The sequence below is a fragment of the Aethalodelphis obliquidens genome, unplaced genomic scaffold, assembly GCF_003676395.1.
Source record: "Aethalodelphis obliquidens isolate GAN/ISIS:26980383/991018 unplaced genomic scaffold, ASM367639v1 scaffold9, whole genome shotgun sequence".
In the NCBI taxonomy this organism is placed as follows: domain Eukaryota; kingdom Metazoa; phylum Chordata; class Mammalia; order Artiodactyla; family Delphinidae; genus Aethalodelphis; species Aethalodelphis obliquidens.
In genome coordinates this window covers 40,925,751-40,944,541 of record NW_020837953.1, presented here as the reverse complement: position 1 = coordinate 40,944,541, position 18,791 = coordinate 40,925,751, and the positions used below count along the sequence as shown (strand labels likewise).

Here is an 18,791-nt window from a genome sequence, read left to right as displayed (position 1 = left end):
CTAACTCCAAATTCTTTCTTATTCATTAGGTCAGTGTTTTGGCATTCACTTCCTTCCCAAGCCAAATTAGCATATGGAAACCTGGGCTCCAACTAGTGTTAAGCCTGTATTACATAGCCGGTAAACAGCTCCTGTTTTTCAAGTTTGTTCTGTTGGCTCCATTGTAACCTAACACAGTGTCTATTTTAGGATGTCTGGTGGTCCGTTGTCTTTCAGTTGCTTGCCCATCAAGCAGGAACAGGATCCACCCTAGACACTTGAGTCATTTCCTTTCACCAAGTCATAATAGTAAATATCATTGTAGTTTTTATGCACAAATACATCATTTTCACTTACTTGGGGCCTCCCCCCACCCCTCCTTTACCTCCCAGGGTTCTCCCATATTACTCCTCTTCCCCTTCTTCCTCTCCAAGTTCTCCTGGTCTCTTTACCTTTACTCCTCTTACTTCCCTTCTCTGTTCTCGTTCCTTCACCTCCATTTCTGACTCCATTTCTAACGGGAATTTTTTTTTTCTTGTTTTTGGCTATTCTTTTCTGTTACTGTGTGTCCAGACCACTGGTCTGCAAACTTTTTCGGTCACGTATCCCTCTGAGTAAAATGTTTTGGAACATGCATCTGTGTGATGTATATAATAAATAATATATATGAACTAATGGTGTATACATAATATAAATGCATGTATATTACATGTATGTAATAGCTGTAAACATCAATTATATACATGAAGTAATACCTTAGGTCATTATAAACAGGCACAGGATAGAATTTAAGGAAGGATAAACTAAAATGGAAATGCAAATTCTAATTATTTTCTGTTTTCTTCCTACATCCTTAAAGAACTGTGTCGCATGTCTGCCCCACATTAAGAATCACTGGTTTATAATTCAGTCTTTCAGCATCAGCATCGACTGTGCATAAGGATATGCTTGGAAAGGGTGTTAATTTTTAACAGCTCTAGTCTGATTACAGTAGTTATAATGCAGTGATAACAAATTTAGAATAGGAACAATCTCCACTTGCACATGTGATTGAAGCTGGGCATGTTCCATCTCTTAACACAAGTGTGGGTTTGGAAGCCGGTCATGGCCCTGCTTGATGCTTTGATGCAGACTTGGCTAGAGGAACTTCAAACAATTATTAAGAACTTAGCTTCACTTGAAATTAATATCTTTGCATTTTTGAAAGATTGTTATAATTTACCCCTGTAGGTGGCATGTGGTTAAAAAAAAAAAAGTGTGCAGAATGTATAAGAACTCTCAAATGAAGGCATATTTAAATACCAAATAATAGCAGTAACTGTTCCTGGAAATGCAGCTCTGCACACAGCATGATCTATTTGTTTTTTTATTTTGTTTAAAATAAGAACTATTTTGTTTATTTTTATTTATTTGTATATTTATTTTATTTTTGGCTGCGTTGGTCTTCGTTGTTGCACACAGGCCTTCTCTAGTTGGTGGTGAGTGGGGGCTACTCTTTGTCGCGGTGCGCGGGCTTCTCATTGCAGTGGCTTCTCTTGATGAGGAGCATGGGCTCTAGGCGCTCAGGCTTCAGTAGTTGTGGCACGTGGGCTCAGTAGTTGTGGCGTACAGGCTTAGTTGCTCTGCAGCATGTGGGATCTTCCCGGACCAGGGCTCAAACCCGTGTCCTCTGCGTTGGCAGGCAGATTCTTAACCACTGCGCCACCAGGAAAGTCCCTGTAAAACACTATTTTATTTATTGTTAGTATTTTTAAATAAATTTATTTATTTATTTTTGATTGTGTTGGGTCTTCGTTGCGGTGTGTGGGCTTCTCATTGCGGTGGCTTCTCTTCTGGAGCACGGGCTCTAGGCACGTGGGCTTCAGTAGTTGTGGCACATGGGCTCAGTAGTTGTGGCTCACGGGCTTATTTGCTCCGCGGCATGTGAGATCTTCCCAGACCAGGGCCCAAACCCGTGTCCCCTGCATTGGCAGGCAGATTCTTAACCACTGCGCCAACAGAGAAGCCCAAAACACTATTTTAAACCAGTAGAAACAGAATTTCTTTTGTAGCTGGTTTTGGCATGTTTATTTTCACAGGTAATTTTCATGTATTTCTTTTCTGATAAATACCACATATTCATTATAGAAAACTTGTAACATATAGAAGAGGAGAAAAGAACACCATTACTTATTACCTTATAACTGAGAGATAACTGCAGTTTGCTTTTTAATGTATTTTTTTCTTCTTATATAGTTAAAATATATCTTTAAAACATATGGCCTGAACTGTAATAAACAATTTCATACCTTTCTTCAGTCAACACTGCATTGTCAGCATTTTCCCATAACATTTCAAATTCTTGCAGTTTATCATTTTAATGGCCACGTAATATACCATCATACAGATGTACTGCAATTTATTTAACAGTTTTCATTTTGCTGTGCTTTTTTTTTTTTTTTTTTTTTTTTAAGAAGGAAAGGAGGGCTTCCCTGGTGGCGCAGTGGTTAAGAATCCGCCTGCCAATGCAGGGGACACAGGTTCGAGCCCTGGTCCAGAAAGATGCCACATACCATGGAGCAACTAAGCCCGTGCACCCCAACTACTAAGCCTGCACTCTGTAGAGCCCGCAAGCCACAACTCCTGAAGCCCAGGCGCCTAGAGCCCATGCTCTGCAACAAGAGAAGCCACCGCAATGAGAAGCCTGTTCACCACAACGAACAGTAGCCCCCGCTCACTGCAACTAGAGAAAGCCCACACGCAGCAACAAAGACCCAGCACAGCCAAAAATAAATTAATTAATTAATTTTTTAAAAAAAACTTTAAAAAAAAGAAGGAAAGGAGGGAGGGAGGGAGACAAGAGAGTTTGTGATGGTCTACTATTTATTTATTTATTTATTTAAAATTTGGCTGCATTGGGTCTTCGTTGCTGCAGATGGGCTTTCTTTAGTTGGGGCGAGTGGGGGCTACTCTTAATTGCGGTGCGCAGGCTTCTCATTGCGGTGGCTTCTCTTGTTGTGGAGCACGGGCTCTAGGCACGTGGGCTTCAGTAGTTGTGGCACGTGGGCTCAGTAGTTGTGGCTCGGGGACTTTAGAGGGCAGGCTCAGTAGTTGTGGCACACGGGCTTAGTTGCTCCGCGGCATGTGGGATCTTCCCGGACCAGGACTTGAACCTATGTCCCCTGCATTGGCAGGTGGATTCTTAACCACTTAGCCTCCAGGGAAGTCCCTTGCTGGGCATTTGAACTGAATTGGGGACATTTGGAAGCAGTTATGAGTAACATGTCCATGGATACCTAAATACTTAAGGCTTTTTTTTTTTTTTTAAGAGGAATCTATGATGTCCCTCAGGTTTGTGGGGTTTTTTTGTTTTTATTTATTTATATTTATTTTTGGCTGTGTTGGGTCTTCGTTTCTGTGCGAGGGCTTTCTCTAGTTGCAGCGAGCGGGCGCCACTCTTCATCGCGGTGCGCGGGCTGCTCACTGTCGCGGCCTCTCTTGTTGCGGAGCACAAGCTCCAGATGCGCAGGCTCAGTAGTTGTGGCTCACGGGCCTAGTTGCTCCACAGCATGTGGGATCTTCCCAGACCAGGGCTCGAACCCGTGTCCCCTGCATTGGCAGGCAGATTCTCAACCACTGCGCCACCAGGGAAGCCCTATACTTAAGGCTTTGTCTCCATTTCTGATTATTTCCTCAGGATAAAGTCTTAGATATGGAATTGCCAGGTCTTTTGGGAGGCTTTTAGTAACTTGTCAAGTTATCTTCCAGAAGGGTTGTAAAAGTCAAGCTGACTATTACATGGGATGGTATGTGTAGATCACTTGGCATATAGTGGGCTTTCAACTAATGGTAGATACTATTATGAAGCCATTCAAATGTGATTCCAAGGGTTTCGTGGCCAGTTTATGATCCTTAATGCTAGAAATGTACTGTTATGATTTCTGTTGATTGATTGAAATCTCTCATTCAGAGACCAGGAAACATTTGACATCATGCCTAAAGGCTTTGGAGTTGTATTAATTAGTGTATTGTTAAATATTGGTTAAGATGAGAATTCAATCTCTAGGGTGCCTCCTCTGGAGAAGTACTAGCAGTTGTGCCAGTTTTGGAGATTAAGACTTGTAGCAGGGCTTCCCTGGTGGCGCAGTGGTCGAGAGTCCGCCTGCCGATGCAGGGGACACGGGTTCAAGCCCCGGTCTGGGAAGATCCCACATGCTGCGGAGTGGCTGGGCCCATGAGCCATGGCCGCTGAGCCTGTGCGTCCGGAGCCTGTGCTCCACAGCGGGAGAGGCCACAACAGTGAAAGACCCGTGTACCGCAATAAAAAAGACGTGTAGCTGAGCCTTATAACCTTTGAGCTGGGTATTATGAATGGTAGAAAGTATCACCAATGCCATAAACAAAACTCATTTTGTTTTGACTGGTAGAAATTTGAAACCATTGGTCTACTAGATACTCATATTAAGTTGGAAAATCATTCCGATTTATTCTGGAACTCAAGCTGCAGAATAATTGTCTTAGATTCTTAAGCCTATTTTAACAACAAAAAAAAACCAGTTCTTTGTGGCAGTCATAATTTCAACTAAGCTACTGTTTGTCTCATCTATGTCCTTGGACTAGAATGGTATACACCTGCTGCTTTGTCAGTATGAAGAATGTTTGATCCTTACCCACATTCTGCAGTCTAGTATTTTTAGGAGATTGGGGCAGATAGCAGTCTTCCACACTTCATGTTACATGTTGGATGGTACTGACTACCTGGATCTTACATTTTTGTTGTTAGGTCAGGCCGCCTTCTTTTTAAAAAATTATGTTGTCTGCTGAGGAAAAACTGTTCAGCTGAACAGTGATGGAATGATGTATGGCATCTGTAAAATGGGAATCAGAGAGTGAGGGGTTGGTAGTGAGTGCTCCTTTCTTCATGTTCAGGGCAGGAGATACATTGAGCAGTGGACAGCGTTTGATCCCCTTGGTGAGTAGAGGCCCTTAGGAGTGATAGGTGGCTTAATAGCTCTTGTAAAGGTCGCCCAGCTAATTCACCATGCCACTTTGGACTTATATTTGGGAAAGCTGTATGTGGTACCAGGAAAGAGTGTGGGCTACAAAGTCAGGCAGGTGTGGCTCCAACCCCAGTTCTCTTCTCAATAGCTGTGGAGCCTCAGGTCACCTAACAGTAACTTGTTTCCCTGTACATGAAATGGGACAATTAATATCTACTTCATAAATTGATTATGAGACTTAAACGAGAGGATACGAGGATTAGGTGGAAGACTGCGAGAACCTAGTAAGATGCCGGCTCCCAGTGGGAGCTCACTCAGTGGTAGCCGTCTGCTATTTTAATATGGCTTTCCATGTAGCATTTCCAGCCTGAAGAAAATTCAGGGATCTTGTGGATAGGAGCATTCTGATTCTCCTGAGTTTGATTTCTCGTTGTAGACAAGTAAATGTTCTCTTATAAGTACAGTTAGAGTACGTTGACTGATCCTGTGTCTCTAAATATACTGATAGTTGAATTTCTGACCCTAGAAAATTAAGGAGTAGGCCTTAGGCCACTGGTACTTTCATTGTGGTTGCTTCACAGAGTTGAAGCCCCCTTGTAGGAACTGCCTGCGTGGCATTTCTCTTGCATGCCTCTTTCTTGCTGCACACCTCAACCCATGACGCTTGTCACTTCAGATTTGTGGTGGTTTTTAAAGCAATCCCAGAAGTTATAATATGACTCAGGTTGTATTGCAAACCATCTATGTTGATTCTGGTATACTTTTACTATGAGATATATGCTTAAATAAGGGAGAGTGAATGGGTCGATAGAATGACAGTTGCAATCTATTGTAACAAATTTTAACTTCGCAGGTGAGGGTAAGAACTAACGATACTTTTTCTAGTCCTGTATAGAACTTAAAAAATATAATTCAGCCTACAAATTCTGCAGATCATTTTTTTGTTTAACCGCAGAAGTATTTGATTTTGGAAGGAACTAAATTGAGTTTCCTGTTCTATTTCTCATGTCATTGCAAATTCTGAGATCAGATATGACAGATCTTTTTTTTTTTCCGGTTTAAATCCTGTATTTTTCAGGTTCTGTGTCAGGCAATTTTACTATGAGAGCTATGAGGACACTTGAGGAAACATTGTAAAATGGTAGTGTAGCAGAAAGACCTGGAAGGGATAGGTGTAATGATTATGTAGCCCCAGCTGCTTGCTTGACAAATGGGAACTGTGAAGCCTGGACCAGCTGAGTGTCAGGGGCCCTGTCAGAGCCAGGACAGAACTCAAGTTCCTCAGTTTGCCAGTGGCCTCGTGGAAAGTGAATTGTTAAGAAGAAAACCTTTCAAAGTCAGAGTCTGTTCTGAATGCCCCTCTACAGAGTAGGTCATGATGCGGGTTAGGTTTTGTGTTCCTTCATGGTGAAATCATAGTATGCCCTTTGTCCCTTTTCTTTCCACAGCCCGTTGTTTCATCTGTTTTTATGCTCTCAGGCTTTCTTCAGTGTTCGATTGCACATCATAAAAATATTTTCCTTAGTAATACATCCCTGATCCTTTTTTCCATCTGTGTTTAATTGTTCTTTTTTAAATTTCTTCCACTGTTATCTTCCACTCATAAACATAAAAGTGATAAAAGTTTGGGGAAGGTCGAAGAGAAGGAAGAACTCGGGAAGCTTGTGTGTGAGACCATTTAAAAGTGGACACAGTACAGTCATGTACTGCAGGGTGACTGGAGTTAACAACACTGTATCATATATTTGAAAGTTGCTAAGAGTAGATCTTAAAAGTTCTCATCACGGGGGCTTCCCTGGTGGCGCAGTGGTTGAGAGTCCGCCTGCCAACGCAGGAGACATGGGTTCGTGCCCCGGTCCGGGAAGATCCCACATGCCGCGGAGCGGCTGGGCCCGTGAGCCATGGCCGCTGAGCCTGCGCGTCCGGAGCCTGTGCTCCGCAACGGGAGAGGCCACAGCAGTAAGAGACCCGCGTACCGGAAAAAAAAAAAAAGTTCTCATCACAAGAAGAAAAATTTATAACTATATGGGGTGATGGATGTTAACAAAACATATCATGGTAATCATTTTACAATATATACATATATCACATCATTATGTTGTACAACTAAAACTAATACAGTGTTGTATGTCAATTATATCTCACTAAAACTTGTGGGTGGGGAGTGAACATATTATTTAATAGTATTGCAGTTATCATCCCCAGAATAAATCATTCCCATTTCCCTCCCTGCTCAATATTAAATCTAAAATGGTCTACTTCCCATAGCTTTATTTGTCCTTTAATTCAGCAAATACTTGGGCACGATTTATCTACCAGGCCCCTGTTCTAGGCATTTGGGATATGGTGAAAAAAGTAAAGTCCTTGTCCTCAGAGTAGCTTACATTTTAGTGGGACAGAGAGACCATAAAGAAAAAATATATAATATGGGAGGTGAGGGTGCATTTTAAATATTAGGGAAGGACTCTGAAGAGATAGTGTTTGATCAGAGACCTTAAAAAAATGACCCGGGAAAGAACATTCCTCAGGTAGAGAGAACAACAAGTGAAACAGCCTTGAGGGGGAAGTTGCTGGTATTATTTGAGGAATAGCAATCATGGTATGAGATGAGGTCATGGGGGAGCCAGGGAGCTGAATTGTTTGGCCCTAATAGTTGACGAGAAGGATTTTGGCTTTTATTCTATGTATGATGGGAAATCACTGGAGGGTGTTGAGCAGGGAGTGACATTCTCTAATGAAGAGGAAAACTGTAGTCTTTCTGTTTTGTGACATGTTGCTTCTCGGTGCTTTATACTATTCAAATTTTTCTGGTTGCAGATTGTCTACGCTGAAAGGCCTCTCACAGACAACCACAGATCACTGGCTTCTTACGGCTTAAAAGATGGCGACGTTGTGATTTTACGACAGAAGGAGAATGCAGACCCTCGCCCTTCGGTGCAGTTCCCAAGTACGGCATCTCATGATGGTTTCACAGCCCTGGCAAGCATTAGTAGATAGCGTAGTTCAGAGTTTTGGATTTGCCTTGGATTCAGACTGCCAGGGTACAGATCCTGACTCTGCCACTTGCTTGCTGGGTAACTTCGGACAAGCTAACACTCTAAGTCCATTTCCTCATCTGTAAGATGTGTGTTATAATTAACCACAACTCGTAGGGTTGATGGGAGAATAATGCATGTAAAACCTTCAGCACATAGCAAGCCGTCAGTAAATATTAGCTTCTGTTGTTATCAGTGATCATTTTATCCTTGAGAAGGACTTGAGACGCTGCATATGCCTCTGCTTCCTGGCTGACTTTTGCTGCTTTGTGTCTGGCATTCAGTGATAGGCCTTTGCTGAACATTTTACAATCAGCCAGGCACTTGCACCCACATTTCAGGTCATCTCATAACTTTTGTAGGGAAGAGATACCTCTTGACAATTTTTTTTTTTTTTTTTTTTTTGCGTTATGTGGGCCTCTCACTGTCGTGGCCTCTCTCGTTGCGGAGCACAGGCTCCGGACATGCTGGCTCAGCGGCCATGGCTTATGGGCCTAGCCGCTCTGCGGCATGTGGGATCTTCCTGGACCAGGGCACGAACCCGTGTCCCCTGCATCGGCAGGTGGACTCTCAACCACTGCGCCACCAGGGAAGCCCCCTCTTGACAATTTTTAAATCATATCTTCATAGCTAGTAAGTGAAGGCACAGGATTTAAAACTTGGTGCTTTTCCCGTTACACTGAGCCTTATGAACCTGAAGCAGCTGACCACCAAATCCTGGTTCTTTCCCACCATCTTTGTTAATCATGTAAAAAGAAACTGTTATTTATCTTACATGCTACATCTAGAATCTGTGCATTGGGAGTTAGGAAGTGTCTGTGTCCTTGAAATAGTGTGCAGAATTGTGTGGGCATCTGTGCATTTGATGGGGAGAGGGTCCATAGCTTGCTTCTGATACTCAAAGGAGTTTAGGTGTCTGGGTGATGACCGACTCCAGTTTAGAACACAGTGCTTCCATTCAGCCTGAAACTGGAGCTATAAGACACCATCAAGCCCTGTTACTTTCAGATCCAGATTACATTATTCCCTTGGGGCTGCTGTTAAACTTTAGAAAGGGAAGGGGTTCACATAAGCCAATCAGTAAAGCCCAAATCTTCCTGTGGTTAATTTGGTGAAATTGTTAGTTCTGAGATTCACTGTTTCTTGTTTTTCCTGTGCTGTGCCACAGGGACAAGAGAGCCAGTAGGTGGGGGAGGGGAAGCAATTCTGATCTATAAGGTAAACAAACAAGTTTTTCAAAATTATTCCGAAGTGAGTGGACTCCCAAGATAAGTATAACAAGGTTGAGATAAAAATTTCTCAACCCATAAGGAAGACCCGCCCATATATGTTTTGCTGGTTGACCTAGATTAACTACCTCACAAAGATCATCTTATTCACTTCACTTTTTCATTGGTTCGAAGTTCATGTCCATGTACACGTACACACACACACACACACTGCCAGCTGAGGTCTGTTTGAAGAAAAGTGCCTACTTGAACCCATGCTAAGAGGCACAAACCTTCCTCCTGAGTTTAAGCATTTTCTTTTTCTCTTTGAAGTCCAAAAGGCTTCAGGACAGCCCCAGACTTGGAGCAGGTGCAATCATCAGATACATTTTGGGGTTGAAGAAATGTGGATTCACTCAGTCTTAGCCCATCATTCTGGTTATACCTAGGGTTTTACGTTTTTTGTTTTCTTTTTCCTATTTAAAAATACAACTCTTTTTTTCAGTAACAGCTTTATTGAGATATCATTCACTACCATACAATTCACTCATTTAAAGGGTACAATTCACTGATTTTTAGTATATTCAGAATTGCCTAACCATCACTATGAGCAATTTTAGCACATTTTCATCATCTTTACAAGAAACTCTGTGCTCGTCAGCAGTCATTCCCCACCTGCCCTCATGCCTCCTAGCCCTAGGCAACCATCAGTCTACTTTCAGTCTCTGTATTTTCCTATTCTGGACATTTCATAAATGGAATCATATAATATGTGGGTCCTTGAGGTAAGGTTCCCTTTTATTTTCCTTTCACTTTAGTAAGGTCAGCTCACCTTGGATTATGGAACCTGGGAGTGTGGCCTGTGAACTGTTAAATCTTTTGGTGTACTGAGCACTGAGAACCTGTGCAGGTTTCTTTTCTTGTTTTTTTCTCTCCCGTGACATGATTACACCTACTAGCTTTCCAGGGTATGAGAAGAGTTAGCAGTGATGCACAGATGAAAGTGTAAATTCAAAGAACTAATAAGTGTGGCACATACTTGTAGAAGTTAACATCTAACATTTATGCTGTTCACGTGATATGTATGGTATTCTTTACCCAAGGTGGCAGGGCTCTTTGGAGCATATGTGAAAGCAGACTAGGATTTTTCTTAAGAACCACATCGAGCTTTACGTGGTTATGTTTGAGATTGGCTTTGCTTTTTTAAAGACATAAGTAAGTAAAAACTTATTATCCTGGGATATTTTATAAGCCAAGAATTTGGGATTATTACCATTGTCTTCCTATCCCTACCTCTACTCCCCAACCCTCTGTTTTTCTATTCTTTCCTACCTATTCACTCTCGGACTGCAGTCTTTGTATTCAAGGTCAGCGTGAGAAAGAACCAGGGAAAGCGCATTCGGAATGTCTGTGATTACCATCTACTACTACTGCATACCACATATGTGCAAATCTGCTGTTTCCTTCAAATACTTGTTTTTATGGAGTCATTTGAAGTAAACTTCGAATCGATTTTCCCCAACAGACTTACCCCGAATAGACTTCCGTAGCATAGCTGTGCCTGGCACGTCAAACACCCGGCAGCGCCAGCCAGCAGGAGCACAGCAGTCCCACTCATCTCCTGGAGAGGTAGCTTCATCTCCTCAGGGCCTGGACAATCCAGCCTTGCTCCGAGACATGTTGCTGGCCAACCCCCATGAGCTGTCCTTGTTGAAGGAACGCAATCCACCCTTGGCAGATGCTCTGCTCAGTGGAGATCTTGGTAAGCTTATGAAATGTGAAGGCTGTCAAGCTGACCTGAGGTGAATAGTTGTATCACGGCAAATGTGGAGAAACTCAAGCAACTGGTGTGTTCAGCCCACTGTGTCGCATGTTGTATTGAACATATCAGTTGGTCTGTGAGAGGTAAATTAGCGCTGATGTCAAAGGCTGAGTTAGTTGGCAATAGTGACAGTTTTAGGGCTATGTAGAGTTCTGAAGCAGCTCAACCAGCACCTTCGTTTTCCTTTCCTTCCTTTTTTTTTCCCCTAATCATTTTAGCAGTGTATAACCCAGGTACAGATTTTTTTTTTAATTGAAGTATAATTGATTTACAATATTGTGTTAGTTTCAGGTGTACAGCATAGCGATTCAGGGGTTTTTTTTGTTTGTTATTTTGTGTGTGTGGTTTTTCTTTTTCTGCAGATAATATCTTGTAATGACCAGGTACTGATATTTTAACCTGTTTAGTTAGAACCTCAGTTAAAGAGAGTACCAGTTAACCAGCTGATGCCAGTTAAAATGATTTCGTTCCAGGAAAACAGGTCCAGGGCCATCAGCCTGTTTGGCAAAGTGCAACCCCTTTATTCTCATTCACCCTAAATTTAACAGTAGTGCGGTTGTCACCAACAGTTTATTTGGGGCTATATTTTAGCCATTCTTGTATTTAACAGAACATTTGTTTTTAGCCATCTTTATGAATAAAGTTTTCTCTGCACATTTCTCCAGTTTTACTCCTGGGTTTATGAAACCCTACTGATTAAATTTTAAAACATAACACACTTAATAACTTATTCCTCAATAACCATTTTTAAAATTTAGGTAATATTTACCTACAGAGAAATACTTAGATTTTAGGTATACAGTTCGTTGAGTTTTGACAAACTAATATAACCAGCACCCCAATCACAATATAGAACATTTCTTTCACTCCAGAAAGCTCCCTTATGTTCTCTTCTAGTCAGTTTCCTCCCCTTATAGGCTCCAGTATTCTGATACTTAGAGGTTAGTTTTGCCTAATTTTCATCTTCATGTAAATGGAATCATATAGTATGTCCTCCCTTGTGTCAGGCGTCTTTCACTCAGTGTTTTTTAGATTCATCCCTGTTGTGTGTATTAGTTCATATGACCATTATTTTGGTTTCTTTAATGTCTTATGCAGCGTATCTTGCCAAAGACCATGATGATGGCACTTGTACATTTATACATTTGAATGTACTCACATTTACGAGATAGCAAATAAAGGTGGTTCTTGTAACATACATCCATCTTACAGCAAGCAGTGTTTTCTCCTTGCTAATTTTCCTGCTTCGTATCCATAGGGTAATATAGACAAACAGTAGTTTGCTTATAATTTATCTGCTTTAAGGCAGAGTGTGTTGTAAAGGAAACAAAAGTAGAAGAGGAAAAGAGGGATAGTAGTGCTCTCTTTTATTTCTAGGTAATAGGATAATAAGGGCAGTGGGGAGGGGAGGGGTAGCATCATTTATCTGCCACACTGATTTAAATTGAAAAGTCATCGTCTCTGAGATGATGTCTACAAATACATTATTTCTTTTTTATATATATAAATTTATTTATTTGTTTGTTTCTATTTTTGGCTATGTTGGGACTTTGTTGCTGTGCGTGGGCTTTCTCTAGTTGGCGGCGAGCGGGCTCTGCTTTTGTGGTGCACGGGCTTCTTACTGCGGTGGCTTCTCTTGTTGCAGAGAACGGACTCTTAGGCGCGCGGGCATCATTAGTTGTGGCACGTGGACTCAGTAGTTGTGGTTCGTGGGCTCTAGAGCACAGGCTCAACAGTTGTGGTGCACGGGCTTAGCTGCTCCACGGCATGTGGGATCTTCCTGGACCAGGGCTTGAAACTGTGTCCCTTGAATTGGCAGGCAGACTCTTAACCACTGCACCACCAGGGAAGCCCCAGCAGATACATTATTTCTTTACACTAAATTTAGGTGAAGAAGTAATCTTTTCTGCAGAGAATAGAAAGTAAACGTTAATTGCTCATTTTAAATGATTTCTAGCCATCCTTTCTGCATCTCTTACAGTTGTATTTTGAGAAATTGTTCAGTGTGGAAAAATACTAATAAAGAATGAAAATATAATGGTTTTTAAGATTTTACCCACTGTTTTTGCAGAGAAATTTTCTAGGGTCTTGGTGGAGCAGCAGCAGGACCGAGCCCGGAGAGAGCAAGAAAGGATTCGTCTCTTTTCTGCGGACCCTTTTGATCTTGAAGCTCAGGCAAAGATAGAAGAAGATATAAGGTAATGACTTCTTTGCCCAAAGAGTAAGATTTAGAGAATCTAGGGTTCCCAAACTCCAGGTGATCTTGTATTTGTTGGGCATCTGCTTTGAGGTAGATTCCTTATTTTGCATCTGAGGTAGTAGCTTCAGTCTTCTAGTTTATTCTCTCCTCTTCCATTTTCCTTGCATTTTGATTCAACATTACAAAAATACAGCTACCTAATTTAATGACTTTCTAAAATTTTGATAAAGACTCCCTGACTAGCCCACAGCACATTATTAAGGCAACTCCAGGTAGATGACCCCAGGACTGAGCAGAAGCCCCCAGTTTGGTGAGACTACTAGGCTGGCTACTCAAACTGATTGGACACTCTTTCCTTAGACATAATGCATGAGCCCTGATTAAATCCAGGGCTTGGACATGACTGAATTGGAGAAAACTGTACAAAGAGGAACCTTATAGTCCTAAGTCCGGTCTCCTTCCACAGTTCTTGTACTGGGCTCAGCAGATAAACTGACTGCAGGACTGGTTTCTAGCTCCAGATTCTCTAGTGCTATGGTTCTCACCTGGGGCAGCATTAAAGTCATATGAGAAGCTTTTAAAAATGCAGGTGCTCAGGCTTTACTCCCAAATCTGATGAATCAGAATCTTAAGGAGTGGGACTTCCCTGGTGGTGCAGTGGTTAAGAATCTGCCTGCCAATGCAAGGGACACGGGTTCAAGTCCTGGTCCGCGAAGATCCCACATGCCGCAGAGCAAATAAGCCCATGTGCCACAACTCCTGAAACCCGCACACCTAGAACCTCCACTCCTGAAACCCGCACACCTAGAACCTCCACAACAAGGGAAGCCACCGCGATGAGAAGCCCTCTCACCGCAACGGAGAGTATCCCCTGCTCGCCGCATCTAGAGAAAGCCCTCACACAGCAACGAAGACCCAACGCAGCCATAAATAAATAGATAGATAGAATCTTAAGGGGTGGGGCCTAAGCACGTACAAGGATACTAGTGCCAACCTTGGTCCCCTTACTAGTCACAAGCAAGAAGCTGTTCAGTCAGTCCCTTTGAATAAAAGAACAGTTGCTTTCCCCCATTCCAGATTTGGTTTATTGCTAGTTGTGAAGGGCTTAGTATAACTAAGAACAATAACTGTAAGGCTACTCCTTTTAGGGGCCTGATCATCATCTTTGGTTACTTAAATGAAGCCTAACTTGGTCATTATATTACACTGTTAACTTGGAAGTCAAATAAAGGGTTTCTTATTTCTCTGAGTACATTTGAAATCAGAGAAATGTAAATACACCAGAATCAATTGATAGCCCTAAGCCATTCACTTGTGTTCTTGTCTGTATAGTGTTCCCATTAATTGTATTGGATACTAATAACTATCTTTGAGAAACATCCCGCTAGTTAAATCTATGCAGAGAAATGGGAAGATATTTGTGTTTTCTGAACTAGACCGCATTGCAGCTATAAGTGAGCCTGACATAACTCTCAAGAACAGTTGCATTCAAGCCAGGAAGCAGGAGGGGTGGGCGGGGCAGTGGGGAGGCATCATAGCCAAACCATGACACCGAGCTATTGGAAGAGAGGTGAAACGAGGCACATCCATAGGCTCGTGTTTCTTCCCAGGGGTGAGGTAGGGGAACTGGGACAATGCATGTGTTCTTTTAGAGGAGAAAACCTTGTGCCTGTAAAGTGACATAGAGCCCAGGATAGCCAAAGTAACTGGTATTATTTCAGATGATTTTTTGCTGAAATGTATCTTGGTTGGAATCAAAGTAAGGTCAGGAGTGCACAACTAATTTTAGGTTATTTTTAAATTTAATAATGTGACCTAGGAGAAAAGCTGTGTAATTGTATAGAATGCCTATAGCAGTTTTATTTGATACGCTACACCAGTGATTACACAGGGTATGTGTACACTGAGGTATATAGTAGCTCGCATATTTGCCGGGCTAAATTAAACAAGTTTACCTTTGACTTTCTGAAAAATTTAATATTTTATTATAGACTGGCTGATAAAGCCATCAATACAATTGGGCTAGAGTATTATTACAGAAGGGACCGGCGCTACAGTTTAGAATAGAGGTCAGCAAACTTTTTCCATAAGGAGCCAGGTAGTGAATATTTTAGGCTTTGCCGGCCATGCAGTCTCTGTCGGTAGCACTCAGTTCTGCCAGTGCAGTGTGAAAGCAGCTACGTGAACGGTGTGGATGTGTTCCCATAAACAAACAGTGGACTGTAGTTTGCCAGCCTCTGGCTTACAGCTGTAGTTGATCCCACCTTGGACCCTGTTCTGTAATTGTCTCAGTCTTCAGCAAAGTTGCCTGGCCCCAGCCGTAGTTTAAATTAATGTTTGTAGTGTTTTGATGATGTTTCTAGAAGAGTTGGGGAGGAAGACATGAGATGCTGGAGTAAGCTGGAACTCCGTTTTATGTGCTTTTCTCACCTAAGAATTAGAATATATTCGATTTTGAAGAAATATTTTGATGGACCAGGTGAACTATGACGCATGTGTGTGTGTATAGTTTTCTAAGTGACAGCCAGGTAGTTAGATATTTTTGAGCGTCTGCTCTTACCTTAGCATTGTGTACTAGATGCTTTATACCTCTCAGCGATCCTATGATAGAAATTATTGTTCTCGTTTTACAGATTAGAAACTAATCTAATTTTGTACAGATTTGGAAATTAAGCAGCAGATGTAACACAAGCAGTTGAAACATCTGTATATTATATTTGCAAACTATTTTTAATGCAGTGGACATAGAAAATGTACCCAGATACCCAGTAAATCCTCAGTTTAAATTGGAGCATTGATGAAATTCTAACATACTACAGGATAAAAAGTGTTGTGACCCTTACTCTCCAGAAGTTTGTTTTCCTGTTTCTGAGCTTGTAAAAGGAACATAATTGTTTTTACATGAAGGTGATTTGTATGCCTTTAGATTTTCTGCCCATTATATATCTCACTTCCTCCTGCTAAATCACATATTTCAGGATAGAGCACCAATTTCCATTTCCACGACTCAGCCGCTATAGTTGGAGGAAAAGATATGTACAGGTCTGTTTTTAATATTGTGACTTTGAAACAGATTGCTCTTCATGGAAATAATGCTTTTAGTGTGCCTGGTTTTGGTTTGTTACAGGCAACAGAACATTGAGGAAAACATGACAATAGCTATGGAAGAGGCTCCGGAAAGTTTTGGCCAAGTAGTGATGCTTTATATTAACTGCAAAGTGAATGGACATCCTGTGAAAGCCTTTGTTGACTCAGGTGATGTCTCCATCTTTTGTGTCTTTGTCTCTACATCCAACGTTCTGACCTGACACAGGGAGAAGGGGAGACTGGTGTCCGTTAAAGATGGCAGTAGTCCTTTGGACAGCTAACTAACAAGCCCAAGGGTTATTGTTTCACTTGCCAATCTTTTCTTTGTAATAGGTTTTTCTTTAATTATTTCTTAACCAGTTTTGTATTTTGCAGTGTCTTCCTTTATCTTCCTACCTCCCCTTATTTGGCATCCTAATTTCTAGGATACCTCTATAAGAAACGGGAGTAAATGGGTTTAGAATAAGGAGCTATAAGAAGGAGGTGTGTAGGGCTTCCCTGGTGGCGCAGTGGTTGAGAGTCCGCCTGCCGATGCAGGGGACATGGGTTTGTGCCCCGGTCCAGGAAGATCCCACATGCCGCGGAGCGGCTGGGCCCGTGAGCCGTGGCCGCTGAGCCTGCGCTTCCGGAGCCTGTGCTCCGTAACGGGAGAGGCCACAGCAGTGAGAGGCCCGCGTACCGCAAAAAATATATATATATATAGAAGGAGGTGTGTAGGGTAGAGGTCAAACAGATATTTCAGCTTGGTCTGTGTGCCAGCACTCTACCAGGAGCTGTGAGGAGTATAAGGGTTTATGGGGCATGGTTCTTGCCTTTAAAGAACTTACCAGCCAGGTCAGGAGACGAGAGTTCCCCACTTGAGCATTCAGATAATGCCTGTACTAACTGGCACCTTTTCTCTTAATAACAACACTTTGCTGTTTAGTAAGACCACACAGGGCAGCACCATGTGAGTGTAATCGAGTGGTCTTGTGCCTTCATTCTAGGTATCTCTCTTGAGGCCGTGAGATAACGAGTGTGTTCCTAGAGAAGTAAAAACCCCTGCTCAAGTAGGTTTTCTTCCACTCGTTCATCCACAAATACCTGAGCACATGCTAGGTTTCAACTGTTAAGAGTTTGTGTCCTGAGATGCATATGTTCCTGGGAGGAGTAAATCTGCTGATTATTTACTGTTGAGTGCTATGTGCAGGACCTTGTGCTGAGTGCTTGGGGGTAAGACTGGAGCTTCATAGGGCTCCTATGAGTGAGAGATAAATTCATAAGAGACCCTGATATAACACTCAGCATTTATTGAGCCCTTACTATGTGCCAAGCACCATGCTAGGTGCTTAGTATATCATCTTCAATTTTATTTAATCCTCAGACTATCCCTATGAGCTGTGTTCTGTTATCCCTGTTTTACAGATGAGGAAACTTAGATATAAAGGGGGGAAGTCACTCTTCCAGGTATTCAGAGTTCATGAGCAGTAGGCTTTGGATTCAGCCCCAGATCTATCAGAACTCTTAACCACTGTGCAAAAATCAGATGTGTGTTGGATGAACATAAAGACCACATTCTCACTCTGACTGGGTTGCTCAGGCGTGGCTTCTCCAAAGAGAGGGCATTTGAACTGAGCTGTCTCCATGGGTAGAGGATTGGAGCTTTGACCTGAGTCTTAAGAAAAGGCAGGAGAGCAGTGAAAGGGACCCTTCTCATCCTGGGTTTGCAGACTTTACACCAATAACTAGCTTATGAGGAGTAGAGTGAGGAAGGGGGGAAGAAAAGAATTGCCTTCCCAAATTCCCTTTTCCTTCATTATTTCTGGGCCTTCTTGACTCTAACCTTCCTCAAATGCCAAGAGGTTTAAGTGCCCATAAAGTGTAAGTTATCTGTGAGTAATATGAACAGGAAGTGTTGAAATTGAATGAGAGGAGAGATCACTGGGAGAGGACAGTCAGCTGGGGAGGAGATGGGTCTTGAGCTGGGCCTTAAAGCATAAGTAGAGTTCAGAGAAAGCGAAAGTAGAGGAAGGGGCACTCTACAGGAGGGTCAGAGTGAGTAAGAGACAAAGGAGACACCTTCCTCTGCGTAAAGTGGAAGGTTTACAGCAGTCAGGCTGTAAGGCTGGTATCTGAGGCCGTTTGGGCTGCCATAACAACACCGTAAACCGGGTGGCTTATAAACAACACAGATTCATTTCCCGGTTGTGGAGGCTGAGAAGTCCAAGATCAAGATGCTGGCAGAGGGACTTCCCTGGCGGTCCAGCGGTTAAGACTCCGCGCTTCCAGTGCAGGTGCGGGTTTGATCCCTGGTGGGGGAGCTAAGATCCCACATGCTGTGCAGCGCAGCCCAAAAAAAAAAAGGTGCTGGCAAATTGGGTACCTGATGCCTAGTTCATAGATGAACATCTTCTCCCTGTGTCCTCACATGGTGGGAGGGGAGAGGGAGCTCTCTGGGGTCTCCTTTATAAAGGCACTAAATCCCATTCATGAGGGTTCCAC

General features: G+C 42.4%; 1 protein-coding gene across 12 annotated transcripts in view; it reads left to right on the top strand.

Moving 5' to 3' along the window:
* The window catches only part of LOC113622167 (protein DDI1 homolog 2), a 43,085-nt gene that overhangs the window by 1,965 nt on the left and 22,329 nt on the right, over nt 1–18,791 (top strand). For 10 of the 12 annotated variants that reach the window (XR_003433432.1, XM_027110084.1, XM_027110085.1 and 7 more), the window contains exons 2-5: nt 7,776–7,905; nt 10,727–10,963; nt 13,095–13,221; nt 16,351–16,478. Coding sequence is in view for 10 of the 12 variants with exons in the window: in XM_027110084.1 (XP_026965885.1) it covers nt 7,776–7,905; nt 10,727–10,963; nt 13,095–13,221; nt 16,351–16,478 (622 nt within the window). In the remaining 2 variants the exon portion in view is untranslated. Of the gene's footprint in view, nt 1–7,775; nt 7,906–10,726; nt 10,964–13,094; nt 13,222–16,350; nt 16,479–16,985; nt 17,360–18,791 lie in introns of those variants that run through there. The other 2 variants (XM_027110078.1, XM_027110079.1) reach the window with 2 other exon arrangements.